Source organism: Rhipicephalus microplus, chromosome 9, assembly GCF_043290135.1.
Source record: "Rhipicephalus microplus isolate Deutch F79 chromosome 9, USDA_Rmic, whole genome shotgun sequence".
NCBI classification, from domain to species: Eukaryota; Metazoa; Arthropoda; class Arachnida; order Ixodida; family Ixodidae; genus Rhipicephalus; species Rhipicephalus microplus.
This window is the reverse complement of record NC_134708.1, coordinates 11,906,094-11,926,039: the sequence shown is the minus strand read 5'-3', so window position 1 is coordinate 11,926,039 and position 19,946 is coordinate 11,906,094. Positions and strand designations below refer to the sequence as shown.

The 19,946-nt window shown below is 42.4% G+C and overlaps 2 protein-coding genes across 3 annotated transcripts in view; one reads left to right on the top strand and one right to left on the bottom strand.

Moving 5' to 3' along the window:
* The window catches only part of LOC119164857 (trissin receptor-like), a 220,866-nt gene that overhangs the window by 105,709 nt on the left and 95,211 nt on the right, over nucleotides 1-19,946 (top strand). The gene's annotated exons all lie outside the window — the stretch shown is intronic.
* LOC119164858 (uncharacterized) lies at nucleotides 3,745-5,887 on the bottom strand. Its single transcript, XM_075872729.1, has 2 exons — nucleotides 5,657-5,887; nucleotides 3,745-3,937 (listed from the first exon to the last, which is right to left on the bottom strand). The coding sequence occupies exons 1-2, from the start codon at nucleotides 5,766-5,768 to the stop codon at nucleotides 3,840-3,842; spliced, it is 210 nt and encodes a 69-aa protein (XP_075728844.1). The 5' UTR covers nucleotides 5,769-5,887; the 3' UTR covers nucleotides 3,745-3,839.

Sequence of the window (19,946 nt, the reverse complement as noted above, 5' to 3'; positions counted from 1 at the left end):
GGACCTACTTAATTGGCCTACTGCCTTGCCTTTCAATACCAAAATAATGTTGTTTGTCTGCCTGTCTGTTTGTCCAGTCAATAAATTGTTTCATCACAGTGCGGTCGTAAGGTTTGACACACCTCTGACGCAACAATCGCCTGCTCGCGTATTAGTGGCAGAACTGACTGAAGTGCGATGTCAACTTGTGTTTTTAGAAAAAACGTGGTTCATTTTTGTTTCTTTCGCTCTTGAGAATGTATAGCAGCACAGATAAGTTGTCAATGCGCCGAAGCTTTTCCCACTCCCCTTGTTCACCTTACAATATATTTGCGCGGTGATGCATGCGACACGTGAAAGGTGTTTTTTTTTTTGTAAAAAATTGGATAGGTTTCCATCTAAAACGAATTGGAGATCTTGTTTATTATTGTTTTGTTCGTCTATCTTAGGGACACTTACGAGCCTTTGGTAACGCTTAAGTAAAATTTCTTTCTTTCTTTCTTTCTTTCTTTCTTTCTTTCTTTCTTTCTTTCTTTCTTTCTTCCTTTCTTTCTTTCTTTCTTTCTTACTTTCTTACTTTCTTTCTTTTTTTCTTTCTTTCTTTATTGGTTTGTTATTCTATCACCTTAGGGACACTTACGATCCTTCGGTAACGCTTAAGTAAAGTTTCTTTCTTTCTTTCTTTCTTTCTTTCTTTCTTTCTTTCTTTCTTTCTTTCTTTCTTTCTTTCTTTCTTTCTTTCTTTCTTTCTTTCTTTCTTTCTTTCTTTCTTTCTTTCTTTCTTTCTTTCTTTCTTTCTTTCTTTCTTTCTTTCCTTCTTTCTTTCCTTCTTTCTTTCTTTTTCTCTTTTTTCTTTTTTCCTTTTTTTCTTTTTTTCTTTTTTTTTCTTCCTTTCTTTCTCGAGCTTGTGCCATGCTCCCTACTAAGCTTGACGCCAATTTTGGTGTTCATCTACGTACTGAGTATACAGGGCAACAGTTTTGTTGCACAGGCAAGCACGATCGTTATGCGTTCATATCGATGCGACAATGAATAGGGGCAGCGTTGTACGAAAAGTCACCTCGATAAAAGATCAGGTTAGTATATTAGAAACGGATTATCGTTGACAAGCTGCCGAACGAGATAGCGTCAGTTGTTGAAAACGGCTCTTACAGATATGCATGTGATCGGCGCTATTTAGAGGGCTTTGTTACTCCGTACTCACCGATGCAGTGTTTTGTTGCGTATACAGTGCCACTGCCACAAGCACACAAAATGTGTCATCAATGTGTTCCGTCGTGATGTTCTGTTGAATTGTAATTGATGTGTACTGCTCTTGCGATTAAATTTATTTAACCGCGAACATTGCATTTTTGAACTGGAATGACTTTTCACTCTCCCTTAGTAGAGTACCAACTACTATAAATTATTAAATGCTTTTTTTTAAAACCCAGCTTGTAGCAAACTTTGTTTGAAGCAGAGACGCTCACTTGGTCCTGTCACGCTGAAATGCATTTTGTCACACTCGCATCAACATTAGCCGGAGTACCCTAAATGAACCAGACAAGTTGACACATAGCGATTCCTTAAAAGCATGCACGTAAACCTGAGCGGGTCATTTGGGTGGTTAGAGGCTAACACTCACTAACCAGAGCTCGACAGCAGCCTCGACAGCAGCTGTCACAACAATATTAAACCGTCTGACGCGACTTCAGATAAACGGTTTGTCGGAACCCTGCTTCTGACCGCGACTCGTTCCTGTCACATGTATGTAGACCAATTGTTTGTATCAGCATCCCCACTTTTTTTGCGAGTTTCTCTCTGTGCTTACGGGGTGAGTGACAGCGATGTTCTAAGTCTACTGGGGCCGTGCGATGGCATATATGGGAACTTGACACGACGGTGTTCAATTAGGTATGAAATCCATGTTTGGCGACCTTTATTAGAAATGATTGCGTGCCTACTAGGATGATGCGTTCACGCACGCACGCACAAACACATTTACACATGCACGTCGTCTTGAACGAAAAGTCAAAGTGCGCCAGTTCGAGCAGAAAGACTATACGTCACGTCTGGGGGAGTGAAAGCAATTCAAGTACGATTGAAAGCGTGAGAATGTATGTATGTATGTATGTATGTATGTATGTATGTATGTATGTATGTATGTATGTATGTATGTATGTATGTATGTATGTATGTATGTATGTATGTATGTATGTATGTATATGTATATATATATATATATATATATATATATATATATATATATATATATACACTGATAATTACCGCAAAATTAATGCAAGTGAGTGCTGGTCGTAACAGCATGCGGGATTTTACAAGCCGAAACCACGATACGACGCCATAGCAAAGGGCACCAGAAATATCCACCATCTGGTATTCTGTAACGTGAATTGACGTCGCACACAATACATGACGCTGTAGCATTTTTCCTTCATCAAAATGCAACTGGCTCGGCCGGTATTAAATCCGCGTCCTTAGGGTCACCAGCTGAGCGCTGCAACCGTTGTACCGTGTGGAGAGGAAGAAGAAACTGCCGAACACTTGATAATGTTCTGTAAAGGGCTTCACCCTGTAGTTCAGGATGATGGTGCAGAGTTTTTCAAAGCACGGGTGTTTAGGGACAGGGAGGGCGAAATAGACTTTAAGAGGGTAGAATTGACTAGAAGGAGGTTATCTGATTGGTGGCTAAAGTCAAGGCACGAGTGAAAATTAAACCCTTCACTGCAAAGTTCGAATCCTCAACCTCACTATTTAAGGGGAAAAAATAAATCTAGTTTTTGGTTCATTGAGTATTACGGCTTGGTGGCGCTAGCCACCGCCCAATCTAAAGGGTACAGCCACATCCATCCATCCATCCATCCATCCATCCATCCATCCATCCATCCATCCATCCATCCATCCATCCATCCATCCATCCATCCATCCATCCATCCATCCATCCATCCATCCATCCGTCCATCCGTCCGTCCGTCCGTCCGTCCGTCCGTCCGTCCGTCCCCGAGGCACATTGTGTACCATGAGTTCAGAAGTAAAAGTTATATATCGGAAATCACATTAGTGAGTGTTAAATATTTCGTGACATTCAAAGGAAATTAGGTGAGTAGTTAATTAATTAGGAAATGTTTACTGATGACGGCTTTGGTTTGTTATACAGCGCACGATACTATCGACGCACCGTATGGCACTCGCTTTTTTGCTCTTCTCAGGTGAATATCTTTTGATACAGTCTCACCTATTTACATACACTACCTTGCCAATTTTCGCAGCCGCGTGCTGAAAAGCCACTCTGTTCAGGTGCTACATGGTACTCCTACAGCCGGCAGCAAACTTGTGCAAGTGCACTCACTTTTTCACATTATGCAAATTTCAGGTCTTGCACGTAATACAAATTCTTCAAGTCTCAAATATGTTGCGCAATATAGGCATAATCAAGATTCATTTGCATACCTACTTGCGGGAAAAAGTTCTTTCTCTGATTGCTGTGTGGTTGTGACTATAAAAAAGAAAAAGAAGTATATTGAACGCATTCTTTCAAAATTGGATGTTATATCACCCGCTTTGCGCATGTTTTCGAAGGCTTTGAAAATTCCTCTGATAAAATTATTTTCGTGGCCACTGTTTTCAGTGCTGCATAATTTGATCAAACTTGTGAGGGCCCCCTGGTATTCCTTGGGTTTCGGCTGTAATATAGCAAATGCGTTCAACGAGGAAGCTAGTTTCAGCATTTATTTGAAAGGCCTTATTGTTGGTCGGAAATCTAGATTGCTTGCTCCAACTACGAACCGAGTGTATCGTGAATGGGTCAAGGCGCATTTACTTTTGCCAAGATCAACTTTTCTATCCAATTCCGGAGCGTTCTAACCGGCGAAGTCCCTTCCGAGACATTTTGAAAGCTTCTTCCGTCGGTTGACGATCTCCATGATGTCCGTCGGCGTGTCGATCATGATCTGCCAACCTGAATAAAGATAGGTGCAAGACAAAGGTCATCTTCTGCGAAAGCCCTGCAGTAATGAAATCAAGAGCGTGACTAAATCTTGGCTGGTCAGGAATAGTCATGGCCGAAGGGAGACGTACCGACCAATCAAAATCAATGGCACTGACCAAGGACAAAAAGAACTTTAAAAAATAAAATTAGCTCAGCTTGTGCTGAGTGGTGCAAGGCGAGGTCACATAAAGACTGTAAGGCACGTAACTAATCCGGCCGGAGCTAAAATTTTACTCTGTCATTTCTTTCTTTCTCCTTCCTTACTATACTATACAACGCTAGGCTCGTACTTTAGTACTTCTATCTGCTTATTCTTTTTTTGAGTATGTGTCTTTTTATGAGCTTAGCTTGTGTTGGCGCGGTACATGTACGAAAGAAACACGACACAGGCGTGAATAGAAAGATAGGCGCTTAAATTTCAACTTTTTGGAAACTTCCAACAGTCGGAAGGTTAGCACCCACCTTTTTCTTTACGCCTGCATTGTTTTTATTTCGCACATGTACCGCGTTAACACAATGAAGCCAAGTTCCCCAACCCACCCGAGCTACAACACTTCAGAGACTTCTGCGTCTCTCTTTTTATGTCTGTTTGGTTATCCGTCTTTCTATCTCTTTCTATTTGTTTCTCTCCTTCTCTTCATCTTTTTATAGCTACTGCGCACGTCAAAGCTTTACCATAACATTTTTGCTGTAAAAAAAGCCGCTTAGGGGCCCGTACGGCGGCCTTTTTCAAAACGAAGCAATCGGAGAAGGGAGAGAAGGGTGGGCTTAGATGAGTTCTGACACGATTATTAAGTATCTTGGGACTGTTACATCAGATAAGAAGACTGGTTTCGAGAACCCTAAAAAGAGTACAGTGGTGCCCGAGAATGCATCGCTTATATTTTTAATAACACCCCCTTAAAAGACTTTCGATTTTAAGGGGACGGCTTCTCCGTGACGTGTCAGGGCAGTGTGACGTCACGGCGAGACAGCGATACGTGGTGTACCAACGTGAAATCTGCCATCTGCTCATGGTACAGGTAAACAAATACAAGTACATTGTATCCAGCGACACCGAGAGCGATTTGTGGCGTACGCAGCATTCAGAGTTCCCAAACCGACTAAGACTGTGTTGACCCAACTGGATAATGTTCATTGCAGTAGGGCTGGCTTTCTGATACTCAGCGACGAAAGCTTCAAAAAAAAATATTTTCTACTGGTTGGCGCACTGCGGTGTTTGGAGAACGTTACAAGAAAAAAAAAAAAGATGTCTCTTGGCGATGTCTCGAAATTGTGTGGTTAGTACACCTTTGAGTACGTCAAAATAAATGTCGCGAACTGTCGGCATACATGAAAGGCAGGTTTGTTGAAGCTCGGCTAATAATAATAATAATAATAATAATAATAATAATAATAATAATAATAATAATAATAATAATAATAATAATAATAATAATAATAATAATAATAATAATAATACAATTCTATTATTGTTGTTGTTGTTGTTGTTGTCACGGTAACCAGATGAAATGACTCACGACAGGATCTGCAGACAAGTCCTGTCTTTGTAGCTGTGAAAGATAGCTATTAGAAAATTAAAAATACGTATCTATACTAGGCAAGACAGCCCTCTAGCGGAAGGTTTTCGCGAGTCTGAGAACCCTGGCTTACAAGCTGCAAGCTCGTCTGATCTGGGAGAGCACTCACACCGCCTTTCGAAGAGAATGCACAAGTCGGTGATCGGCTTCTTCCGATATCCGCACACGACGGGGTTCATGAAGCCGCCGATGCATCGGTAATGCAACGTCAGGTGCTCCATCGTCGTCCGATTCACGTAGGGCTCCGTGTGCAGAGGCACGAACGGGTTCGGCTCCTTGCATATGTTGCCGGTGTAGTAGAAGGCGTACCGCACTGCGCCAATGTTCAAGAGGTAGCGCACAGAAAACAGAAAAGAACACGGCGCGAATCTATGGGTCAGCCGGTGGTTTATCTCGGTGGATTTCGTTCTCCGGATTTGATGAAATGCGATTTTCTAACTTTAGTCGCCTCAAGTGTGCGCACATGTTGTGGGTGACGCGATGGGAAATGCTGCCTTAATTGACAGCTCAGCGAGGCCACCTTCACTTGCACAGGGACAGCTCGAAAAAAAGCTTGAATCAACATCCAATACATATTGTGTGAAGTACAGGGTCAATACTTATGAAAGACAACATACGAACGTGCTCCGGCGGCTTGCTTGTATACTATTGCGCGTTCAAGCGGGTTTGATAGCAACCACAGCCTCTATTCCTGTCATCTAGTGGCGAGTAAAACAACCGGTCATTGGAGATATTTATTCATTTATTTGTTTTTTTTTGTTTATTTATTTACCTGTAGTAGCCTCAAGGTATAAATACATTGTAGAGGGGGTGGGGTGTACATAGTAAAAAAGAAAGAGCAAACAAAGAAGCACAACAATAACAGTGATATGGAAGCATTATGCAGAACTACAAGTATTTCGTAAAGCACGTTATAGAGAACATCTAGCAAAGTAGTTACAAGCAATGTAGAAGAACCGAACGTGTAACGTTGTGGTAGGTTTGATAGGACATTTTTAAATGCAGTTGCATTGGCGATTACGCCCGCCCTCTCAGCCCCACCACGGTGGTCCAGTGGCTAAGGTACTCGGCTGCTGACCCGCAGGTCGCGGGATCGAATCCCGACTGCGGTGGCTGCCTTTTCGATGGAGACGGAAATGCTGTAGGCCCGTGGGCTCAGATTTGGGTTCACGTTAAAGAACCAACCCCCCGTGGTCGAAATTTCCGCAACCCTCCACTACGGCGTCTCTTATAATCATACGGCGGTTTTGTGACGTTAAACCTCACACAAATATCCACGCGTGGACTCTCACGTAATTGCCTTGAAGGGGGAGGGGGCTGCAACCTTGCCGCCGGTTCCATGCCAACAATAACCGCTTGTTTTGCTCGCCACTAGATGACGGGAATGGAGGACGCGGTTGCCGTTGATACCGTTTTAGCGAACTACAAGCAGCCTCCGGAGCATTCGAGCCACGCATTCGCCATGTTTCCTTTCATAAATATTGACACTGTAGTACATGCATAATTCATAACACGACGAAGACAGTGCGAAGACGGCATGGAGGGTAGCAAGCCGATAACACAAACGCTGTGCAAGTACGTTGCGATAGCATATATCTACAAAATAAAAAAAAGTACCACCAATTAACGCAGCTAAGTACGTGGATGATGCGATAACAACGGTACAGGGAGCAAGCCACAAACTTTTTCTTTGGGTTAGAAGTTATAGCGCTTGTGTGTGTGTGTGTGTGTGTGTGTGTGTGTGTGTGTGTGTGTGTGTGTGTGTGTGTGTGTGTGTGTGTGTGTGTGTGTCACTCCTTGTCCCGCCTGTGGCAAGTCAGTTCTGCTCTTAACATTCTCAATATGCCACACCATTGAGACCAAAAATACATCATAACAAAGCCCTACAAAATAGAGCAGTTACGCAATGGAGGATGTGAAGACTGAGAAAGTGGCGGAGCTTTTGCCGTTTCCCTCCTCTTCTACCCTCTACATTCTCGCTTCCCTTTTACACACCTTGATGTACTCTCGTATAGATAATAATCGCTTTGTATCTTTTTTCTATCGCTTTTTTGTATGTTTGGTAGCATCTCTTTCTTTGTTTATCATTTTCTTTTCGAGTGTTTCTGTTTATTCCATATTTTCTCCTTTACACTAATTTTATTTCACTATTGCTCTTTCACTCCATCTCTTCCTATTTCACTGTACTGTTTGTCTGTTTGTTGCCTGTGAACACTGGCACATACCCCCTCTAGGGGATTGGCCATGAAAGCTTGTGGTGGCTTATGTGAATACTATGCAGTGATTGTCAGCCTATTACTAAAAAAACAGAGAAAAAGAATGGCAAATTATCTTTCAAAACTAAACTAATAATAAAACAAAGATGAATTAGTAAATGAAAAAGAGCTTATACTATATTAGAAGATTGAAACTTTGAGTAGAGCAGACAGTTGTGTTTACCTCATCCGATCAAAATCGAGCGTATGTCCGACATTAATTCACATTACCAATTACATCACAAGTATATATTCATCAAGAAAATATTAGAGCAGACGTTATATTGACATGCGTTTAGATTCTTGAATAAATTACGCACTGCATCAAGTACCTTTCTGTGGAAATGTCCGCATCCCGAGGCGCCGAAACTGAAAACGTTATCTGCAGTTAAACTTGAATCTATTGTGCTCATTCCCTGAGCCTCTATATCTTCTTTCCTTCTTCGATTTATTTCTCTTCCGCTAGTTGTATATTTCTTTCCTTGTTCTTTATTTCTCACTTTTTATTTTTATATGAAAACGTATGGTAAGGCAGGCTCCGTTAGAGCCGGCTATCCCAACATCATGGTAGTAAAGATATATACAAAGACACGAGAAGCTAAGAAGAACAACGGAGAAGAAAAGAAAACAATGAGAGACACTACGTACACATACTCTCTATAGGGCGTATAACGGGTGATCACAGTATATGGGCTTCTCTTCTTTTCTATTTCTTGCAGTTTTCTTTTGCATATTTCGTTCCCTCCCCGCTCTCGTTATATTGTCTATCAAAGTTATTGCGTTTCCCGCTGGACAACTCGGCGCACATGTTCTTGGAGTGAAGCGGAAAATGAGGAACAGGTCGAATAGAGCGCTTACTCAATGATGATGATGCAAGTTGTCCCATTCAGCAGACACTTTAAGCATGGCGTAAGAGCTCCGCTCTTAAAACGTGGCACTGTCACATGATAATGGCGACGAAACAACCACCATAATAGAGAGTAATAGCTCAGTGGCTCAGCGGGCCTTGTGAATGAGCGTGGACTCCTACTGCGCATGCGCGGCACATTGGCATCACCAGAGTTTTAAAGACGATAGTCTTTCTTGGCGTACTTCTACGCAAAAGTTTTGGTCTTTCTCTCTGTCTGTATGCCTGTCTTGTCTGCTTGTCCACCGTAACGATACCCCAAACGACACCAAACGACTCTGATACTCGAAACGACCAAACACCTGCGCAGCACCCACCAATATTGCTCACATTTCAGCATTCATACTTATGCAATTCTCAAATAAAAGCATTTATTGCACATATTTGAGGCACCATAACAACACGTCAATATTCTGTGTGTCTTTATACTAGAGAAGGCATACATAAGTAATTCTAAGGACCGTAGCGTTTATCACGCTGTGCTGACAATGCAACGCGATACTCAAAAAGGCAAGTGTTTTCAACGCTTTGCTAAGACGACACGGCGGTGGCACCGGCCCATCGCTTTGCGTTCTACTCCTTATCGCCTCCAAGAGAGGCGCGCATCTTTTTCCGTAGCTGCTCACGGCTTCCTTAGTTTTTGAAGATAACTGCCAGATGACGCTTGAATCTAACGTGCCTCGATGCGCTCGTTCGCCTTCGCTGCACGGATCGAGACTCTCTAACGCAGCGCTTCCAGAATACAATTCACCGATTTTCTCGCGCAGAACATCAAATAAACATTTTGTTAACTCTCTCCAGATGCTAGACTATCGTATTTTGATGACATTTGCAGTAAAACATGCAGATACGGGGCCAATTTTTACGGAGCGATACGTTCGCCCATTCATTTCATCTCCTCAGCAAAGCGTGCGCAGTGCAAAAGCGTGCGAGCTTTTTGCAAGCAGAGCCTCTGCTCGATTGACATGACCTTTGACCTTGTTCAGCAGGCGGTGCAGCAATGCACTCCATTGAACAAGTGGGGCATCGACTAGTCTTGCTTTTGTCTTGCGCTCCACTGCCTCCTCCGAAGGTTCCGCTTAGCCTCTTATTCAATACTCACTGTCTAACACGTTTCAATATTCAATACTCACTGTCACTGTATAACACGATTGACCCGACAATCTATCTAATTTTAGAGGCGTGATTGACGGCTGGCTGACGCGCGTGTTTCATTTTTTTTATTTATCATGAAGGCTTCGTATATTTAACGCTGGATTCCATTCAGATACCGCTTGAAGACCCCACAGTTTTCTAAAATTGGCGTGGAACCCCGCGATGATCAATGTGCTGCCACGATGCTGCTTGTCGACTACCTAATATCGTTCGCATACACTCCAAGATGGTGAATCTTGACACATATGCCTTTTTTTTTAGGTATTCAGTGCTAACTCACTTGCACAAGCAACATAGCTGTTCAAGAGCTCAAAATACGATCATTTAACCCGCTTTAGTGGCAATCTTATTGAGCGCATTGATTACGCCATGGACGTAAAAGATCACAGAGGTTTAATGATGTACCTGTGGTGTACTACACTGTTTGTTGAGTGGCTGTGTTGTTTGAAGAGTGTGGGGTCCTCACGCGATATCTAATTCGCGACAGGCGTGAAATCTACGAAGCCTTCATGATCATGAAAAAAAAAAGAGAGCATGTGCGTCAGTGAGTCGTCGTTTACGCTTTTTGCAAAGAGGATTGCGTATCTGTCGGTTTGAAACGGTGCTCTCCAAACACGCGGTGAGCATTGTGGTTGTTGCTTCCTAACAGTGACCACGTGAAGATCTTACGTCTTTTGCTAGTTCTTAGTTATCGTCTATCTTTGCCATTGCAATGAACATGCACATCGCTTGAACGTATAGCATTTCGCCCTGCCAAATACGTGTCTGTGATAATTCATATGATGCGGTAAACAAGTAGCCGCTGTTCACACGTACTTTATAAAGAAAAGCGATAATAATCGCACGCGTGCGACTGTTATGCGTGTGTGACTCACACACACACACACACACACACACACACACACACACACACACACACACACACACACACACACGCGCGCGCGCGCACACGCACACGAACACACACACACACACACACACACACACACACACACACACACACACACACACACACACACACACACACACACACACACACACACACACACACACACACACACACACACACACACGTAAAAGAATGACATGCTGTGTGAGTACTTAAGATTGTTTCCATTGCATTTGTTATATATTGCTCGGGGATTGATTGGGTGCATGTTTAACGAACCGCTAATGTCTCGTCCCTGAACTCAATGGTGAATCAAACTAATTGACGGGTGCAACTTACCGTTAGCAGAGTCTGGAAAGTGAGAAGACATACGATTCAATGTTTATGATGATCTCGCACAGGAAGATTTGTTACGCATGTAATACGGTAAGGAAGCGTATAAAAGGTTAGTCACACGTTTTTCTTTGCAAGAATGAGCGTCCTGACAAAAAAAAAACAAATATTTTAAGCTTGGCAGCCTTCAGTAACCAACGTTTCTATGTACAGTCTTTGTGAATTGAAAGTGAAATCTACTTTTAAAAAATTACAATGCCCGATGGCTCGGTCTTTAGCAGTATAACGCGATATCAATCGCCTGTTCCCAGTGCGTACATCAACCACAAAGTCATTATGATAATCACATGTTTTGACGCCCGATTTCAATGGGCGCATGTGCCACGTAATATTACTGCAATATTTCATGTTTCATATAAAGGCATGTATACAGGACGCTTGTGTTTGTAAAGCATGAAAGCTACTTTCACTGAATTTACAAGCAGAGGAAGTTCCTTTCACTGTTTTCACAAGAAGAGGCATTACCGTGTGGTTGAACATCCACTTGCAACGCAAACGACCCATGCTTGATCCGTCCTCGGACCCAACTAACTCCCATTTGGTCCTCACTCTGAGGATTTTTTATCATTTATTTTACTACTTACATCGTTCTCTATTTTTTGGTCATGCGTATGATGGTGATTTGTCGCTCACAACCAACGACGCCGACGCCCAAATTTCCGTGAAACGAGCTCTATGACGCTGTCGCGTTGATAAAGTATAGAGCAACCACTATCACTGATTGCTGGAGGAAATAGTGTAACACCGCTACGGATCCAGCACGTTCCGGAGGGCCCTATAAAGTTCATCCATTCATCCTGCCTACATCCAGCTGCTCACACTGAAATCTACACTCACATAACTGTTCCAGTCAAAATTATTACGTGAAATCAAGACTACGGAAATAGAAGTGGGTGCATCACCTTAATAATTAGCAATAAATTTTCGCCTTTCAATCAGCGAGTACTACACTGTGCGGTAATGTTGCCATAAGAAACCACATAACCGCCCCGCCATCTGATAGCGTGACAGTGTTATCACTCGTGCTTGTGAAACGAAGAATGCCTAGAAAAAAAAAGAAACGATAAAAATATTCCTAATTTTCTCAATTTTCTGAGTCAATTTTCTGACAATTTTCCCATCAAACATGACCTGCCCTTGGTTGCCGTATGACGCCGCTATACGATACTACAAATCACGCGGCAAATCTCGTCGTTTACTGAGAAGCTATACCTATTAGTTTTGGAGGCGCCCATCGCAATCTACTTTTTCCAAGCTTAAGTGCTTGCTAGGGAGTAAGGTTTATTTACAAGAGCCATTATTACATGTTCACTTGTTTCCCGAAAGGTAAGTATGTCTTTTCTATAGGAACTTCTATATTTGCTATGGAACGATTTAAATGATGATTGGGAACAAGAGATGAAGTTTCGTCACAGGAGAAACATCATAAATTAGCTGTTCATGGGCCGGCCGGCAATCTTCCCGAACGGCATCATGGCTAAACCCTGCCTAATTAACTCCTTAATTAGAGTGTAATTTAAGGTGCTATCCGTTGTCATCTTGCCAGGTCCCGCGATAGCGAAGGGAAATGAGCACCGTTGTAGCTATTAGCTTTACAGCATGAAACCTACACCACAGAAAAACACACACAACACGTCAAAGCGGTACCTCGTAAAGAAGATGCCACTGTACGCTTCGTTCATAAACATTTAAAGCTTAATTGAGTTAATTAAGTGCTCGTTTGCGGTCAGATCAGAAGACACAAAGACGACAATGAGGGTACTTACGTCCGGTTAGCTTTTTTCTCGCTGTAAAAAAAAAGATATATAAGATGTGAAGAGAAGCAATAATGGCGTTTGAAGCACAAACATTCTGCGAAGAAATTGGCTGTCATTTTCTCCTGAGATTGGGCTGTCATTTTCTCCTGAGATTAGAAAACCATGTCACCAAGGATCTTACCTTATTATCTTTTCATTCGTAGCTATTTTCTTGGCTTATATACCCTCGTCAGTTTGGGCTACGCAACGATGTTTGAGGAAAACAAAACATTTTATCGCAAATGGAAAGCTATGTCCAAGCTAGGTTGACGCAAGAAGAGATGGCCGGGTTCTGACAACAATGACGTTTTTAAACGAAATGCTATAAAGAAAAGGCCATATAGAAGAGCTTTATAGCAAAGGCTAGTTTTAGCGAAACCACGAACTCAACGCTCGACAAATTGGTTTGAGTTCGATAAAAAAATGAAGCTTCAGGAATATTTCCGCGTAGTACGGGTAGCTTAAGATAGTCGTGCTGGCTTTTGAGAAGCGTAATCGTACTCACTAAGGCATGTAATGTCGGGAAGTATTATGCTGGCGTGATATAATCAAAGAACTTTGTAACCACGCAGCTGCGTTAGCTCAACGTAGTTTGTGTGGTGTCAGCAGAAAACTCCTGAAGTGGGTATGAGACACAAGAATAGGGCAAGTCCTACAACTATGTACAGCAAGTGTAAGTGTCAAGTGAAAACGAACGCGTAAAAAAGAAACACGAAGAGAGAGAGAGAGAGACATAAAAAAAGATTGAAAAAAAACATGACAAAAACATTAATTGTTGGGGTTTAATGTTCAAAAACCAGCATACACACACGAGAGACGCCGTAGTGAAGGGCTTCAGAAATTTCGAACGCGTGGGGTTCTTTAACATGCGCCTAAATGTAACCACATGGACCTCAAGCCTTTTCGCCTACATTGAAAATGTGGCCGCTGCGGTTGGGATTCGATCCCGCGACCTGCGGGAGCAGCCGATTGCCTTAGCCGCTAGACAACCGTGGCGAGTAATGGAAAGGTGAAGAAACAGACACCTTAAAAAGATTAAGAGGAAGAGAAAAAATAGAAGAAGAGAAATCAAGACAAACAAAGACATTGAGAAATGAAGAAACTATTAAACAAGGAAGGAAAAAAAATAGCGAGAAATAAAAAAAGAAAGAAAGACAGAAAACACGGCTAATCTCTACGTCATAGGAATCGGTATCATAAAAAAAATGAAACGTCTTCAAAAAAGTAGTCGATTGTTTGTAGTACATTGTATATTTTTTATTCCATGTTGTTCAATCTATTTGTAGTACATTGAATAGTACATTTATATTGTACATTGTATAGTACATATTCTACAATGGCTGTTAGTTTTCGGTAGATATAGCACCGCTTCAGGAAGATGCACCCATGTTGACACGTGGGGGACATCTTCGTTCCGACGACTGACGCCCATGGTCATCATTTAACTCTAGCGGCAGCTGAAGCTATTAACATATCTCTGGACACCACTTATTGTTAATACCCGCACCAAAACGTCCCAAATACGCACATAATAAGCCCTGCTGCTTGATATTAACTCCTTTAAGGCGTCGGGAAGAGCGAAGAGAAACGCGACGCGCCTAGTGTCTTCCCTCTAGCCCTGCCGTATTTCGCACAGGATGAGCACGGAACGCTGTGCAAGAGCGAGCGTCGGAAAACTATTTTTTTCCGGGCGCCCGGACCGACGGAAGCAAGGACGACTGACGGACGCTTCGACCCACTCATCATCATCGACTCCGTGGATATGCTGTGATTTTTTTCACAGGGATGAATGCATGGCGTGGGCTAAAACCACCATATCACGGTGTGTTAAAGCGCTGACAAAATCGAATTGCGTTCAAAAATGAATTGAGGTCAAAAATATCCCGACACACGTAATGAGGACGCAATCAAATGCATGCTAGAAACCATTGACCGAAGTGAGTCAGACTATTATTGTGTTATGATTAATTGCTCGATTAGGCCACTTTTATTAACTAATATTAGGCAATGAACATGAGCCACAGACGCTAATGTTAAAGTTGTTCATGGGTTTGCGAAACGTCCAATCAGACCCTGCGAGATTTGTCTTAATTTTTAGTGTTTTTTCTGCTCCCACACGAAGAGGTAAGAATCGTGGCAGTTGCTCGCACTTGCCCAGTGTATACTTGTGTGTTTGTTTCTAGAGTCATTCTTTCTATTTCAATAGTGCGCTTTTACTGTCCACGTAAGAGAGTTTCAAGTCCGCGCACGTCTTGTGTATGCTAATGTCGCACGTGCTTTCTGCTTGAGGTGTGCTCGGCAAGTTTCGAACTGGTTGTCGTTTTTAACGGGACTTTGCAATTTGTTGCTGTAGCATGTATTTCTTCGGCCTTGTGGCGAAAACATAAAAAAAAAAGCCGCTCAACTTCCTCTGTGAAGGCACGTTTCACTGTGGTGTTATACCGACTCCTAGAAATAGGGATTGGACACATTTCTTTTTATCTCGCGCGTATTCATTATTAGCAGGAAAACACTAATAACGGATATAAAGTTCGAAACTGTCTAATCTTTGGGACGCTAAACCCCATATAATAATAAATAATCGTAACTCTTTATCGAACGTTTTGCAAACAGACCTACACTTACCAAATTAAAATTCTGACATGTGTTATTTCCTTCAAAATCTGTTTAGTAGACAATTAATCAAAACACAAAAAGCAGTCTGTCTCACTCCAGACAATGATTAACAGTATGCATTTGGTCATGTCGTCATTTAGTATGTCGGCGTATTTTCAAAGGGCCAGTAAAGAACGCCGAGGTCCAAAAATTGACATAAAGAGAAATATGCATACTTTTGCTTTGTCAACGTTTTTCCGGAAGAACTTTACGAATACGTGCTATATTAAGGAAGTTACAGCGGTTAGAAAATCGGTTTAGCTGGTTTCGAATTTTCGCATGGCCTCGCCACTCTTCTCTCTCACGGGGAAGGGAAGGTGTAACCCGTCGTCATGACTGATTTCGACCAACGGACGAGCTGCGACCTATGTCAAGTCGCGGATAGCTGACTTTGAGTCACTGCGCGTGAAAGAGGGATCGATAAGGCGTAGTGAATGAGCGCGGTAATCGCTTTCAGAAACGGAGGCTCTGTGCGGCGCGCAGCGCTGTAATATTTGGAAAACGTGATCACCGTGGTCTGCTCAATGAATTGCCAAAATTCTTTGAAGGTTAAAAAAGGGAAAGAAGACGACCACCTGTGGTAGCAGGAAGCCTTTGCATTAACTTTTTTGGGAGGTGTAAAAAATAAAAAAAGTAGGTGAAGCCTGTTGACTGGCCCTTTAAACTCCGGCGAAAGATCGCTGGGGGGGGGGCACTATATATATATATATATATATATATATATATATAGCGAGTGTCTTCTGTGAATCCAGTGATAAACAGAAATGGGCTTGAGAGGACAAACGTACGAAAACATTTATTACTCCTACGTTTCGGCCGGGGTTCGGCCTTCGTCAGGGAAGGGTCCAGGCAAAGCGTAGGAGTAATAAAAGTTTTCGTACGTTGGTCTGCTCAAGCCAATATATATATATATATATATATATATATATATATATATATAATGTTGTGTGTATTAAGTGTATCTTACTAACTAGAACGGGTTACACGGCTACCTTAGATAATGACTGACGTGCTTGAGACTTACTTACGTGGCAATTTAGGCTTGACAATGTGCACTGTTTTGTATGGTGGTTCTGAAAATTATAAAACAAGCAAAATATAATTAACAAAAATTTTATACATATTCAAGTAAGTTCTTCTCGGAAACCTTGAAAATGTAAGTATTAAGCTTGTAAAATATACCCAATTCTTGTTTTTCACAGCTCAAACCCAAAATTTCGATAGTTATCGAGCAACAGTTGTCGCTGGAGCAGATGTTTTTAGCTGGGAACCAGCCTTCTTCCGGAAAAAATTCTTACTGTTTATTGTCGGAAGGCTCGTTTCAGAGACCCCTCCTGGTGTGGCGTTGTTGTTTACTTCAAGTATCGATCGAGTCACCCGTGGACATTTATTTAAACAACAAATTTGTTGAATTTCGAGGTAAAGCGCACTACAGCAAAAACTATTATCATGAGCAACTGATATATGCCTAAGAAATTAGGCAAATCCCACTGCTCAAAGGTTGTCCACCTGAAATGAAGACAACATATTGGCAGCGAATACCAATTCAGATTTCGAGACAGAGGGAACGACTAATTGAAAAAAAATAATAAACTAAAGCACTCCGTGTTCCGGGCATGCTAGCAAAGTTATAGACGAGTGTACTTGCTAAGTGAGCGGAAGCGGGTAGTGAAAGGGAGGAGGAAGAAAAGAGGAGGGTAAAGAGTAAACCATAACGAGAAATAAGAGAAATAGATACAGACAGAGGAAGAGAGAGAGAAATACAAAGATTCAAATAAATAAATAAACATGAACATGAAAAGACGTGAAGAGATTAATCGACAGAATTAAAGCGAACAGAAAAAGAAAAAGAGACGACAGAGAATCAAAGGAAGAGAAAGAACTAAGGAGAGAGAGGAACAGAGAGAAAGAAAGCAACTGGTATTAGCCATGTGAGTTGGAAACATAGTGTAAGTTGCCGCATATTTTTAAAGGAAGTTACGCTAAGCGATGGCATATTACTAGTATTTCTGAGGAAACATGGCACCCAGATAAAAAAGACAACAGGCCCGATCAATTTGAAGAGACCTGTACTGCAGCCCTGACCACGAAAACTAAGAGGTCTTCTTGTGCATTCACGTAAGACGACTCGAAGGCCAAAGCCACCTTCTTTTTTCTACCAGACGATGTACAAGAGAGCAGAAAACACGAGCCATGGCATCCCGTGCCACTCCCAAGCGCCTTCTTCATTTTCGCCTGTTGAAATCTCGCGCTCTCCGGTTTTGTTGACCAACCAAGGGAGGGTGCTGTAGCAGCATTGTGTGACGGTATAGCATATGACGTCACGCCCGAGTCTATAACGTCGTAATGATGTCACAATGTTTTGCGATCACGATTACGTCGTACATTGATGTCATCACGTGACGTTTTTTTTTTTCATCGCTCATGCCCGACGTGGCAGGGTGGTTCCTGCCGACTTCCCGTTTGCGAAGACATCTAAGGTTCTCGTCTTAAAATATTGGTAAGCTTTCTTACCCCTGTATGAATGACTACATAAAGTTAAAACTGTGTTTACATAGTGACAAAAATTACGTCGACAATCTAGACGAGTATTTGCTGCTGCCGTCATCTTCTGTATAAGTATAAATCTATAATTGCGCACCTCGCATCACATATTCTACCCGTGGGCACGTGGGCGGAAGTGACGTATGCGGCGGACGCGCAGTTGAAACGAACCGTCCATTTACGTCTTGCGCTGTGCGCATGCGTTAACATTATCCCGCATGCGACGCCTGCCGTTTATTGCTGCTCAAGCAGAGACGGAATGCTCTTCCCATCAATACTCGGGCGAAAGAGCATGAAAACCGGGGTAAGAGGAGGGAGGCTGCGTCACTCCCGCAATAAGTGTGAACGTTGGGGCATGGTAGCGAGCGCTTGCGCATGTGCCATCTCGGCAGACATAAACGAACGTCTCGTATGTAAATCTGCGTGCTGTGCTCTCGGCGTGCATTGCGTTGAGACAATAGATTGTACGAAAACCACTTCTCTGCCTGGTGTGGCCATATTCCTTCACACCCGAGTTTTAAAGCAGAGCGCTTGATGCCCAGCTCTAGCGGGGGAAGGGTAATCCAGCAGACAAGTTTAAACTGTGTGAAGAAGAGAACACGTAAGGGCGCAGAAACACCCCTTTATCATACATAGCATAGCCGTGTATGATAAAGCATAGCAAGGGGTAGAGAAGGAAAGGTAGCGTGAGGAAGAAGTAATAGGAGAGGGGGTGTATAGAATTGTTAGTGGAAAGGAGGGGAAGAGGAAGGTGAGTTCGATGTTGAAGGAGTAGAGGTATTTGAACGGAGAGAAGGTTCCTTCAGAGAAAGACTATGTCCATCCTCTCCTAGCTTTGCATTATCTCGCTTTCCATCACTGAGGTTCACCTCAGCTTCTTTGTACATTGGCTTTTACAAGTAAAACCACACATAAATTGTACTTCTCGGTATCACATCCAAAAGTGTAGTGCTGCTGACCTTCCTCCATATGGCATTAGAATTTGTTGCTATTGCATTCACTGCATCGCTCTTGTGGCGACACTGTGTTTTAAAAACCTTTCTCCTTTATTATTTCTTTTGTCACTGTTATTCGCTAGACTGTCTCGAGAAAACATAAATAAATAAAATAGTTTTTTTTCGACAATCACTCTAAACTTACTGTCTAATACTCGGGGTAAAGTAACACTTCCATAATACGCGTAAAGTCGGACATAACATACTGATACTGAGGCGCCCACGACCAGCATCAAAACGCCATTTTCGTGGCGCTGAAGCAAGTATACAAAAAAGTTAGTTTTCTTATCCACTATAGACTGTTTCACTAACACCTTACCGTAGTAGTCCACTGCGATGATAGTTGTGACAAAGCCAGCGAGGAGAAAGGTGAAGACTCCCGTAATGCCCATCGTGTCTTCTGTAAAACAAAGCGATCTTACCACTTGTTCTGCCTCCGTCCTTTGGCGTTGTGAAGAGCATTTAAAGTGGTTAGTCTTATCAATGATTGAAGCGAGAAGACATTGATGGAGATGGTCTGTTAACTTCAATTGATGTTCATCATCGTACGTTGTTGCACACTATTCATAGTCAGTTTTTTTAGGTGTACAGCTTGGCGGTAGCCAGTTTTAAGCATTTCGTTTATCTTCATGAGTTCGCTCCATTTTTCTCTTACAGTAGGTTTTTGACGCAGCTGAGACCAGGACAAGTGTACTTGTGTACTTACCGCTGGTCACACACACACACACACACACACACGCGCACGCACACTCACACACACACACACACACACACACACACACACACACACACACACACACACACACACAC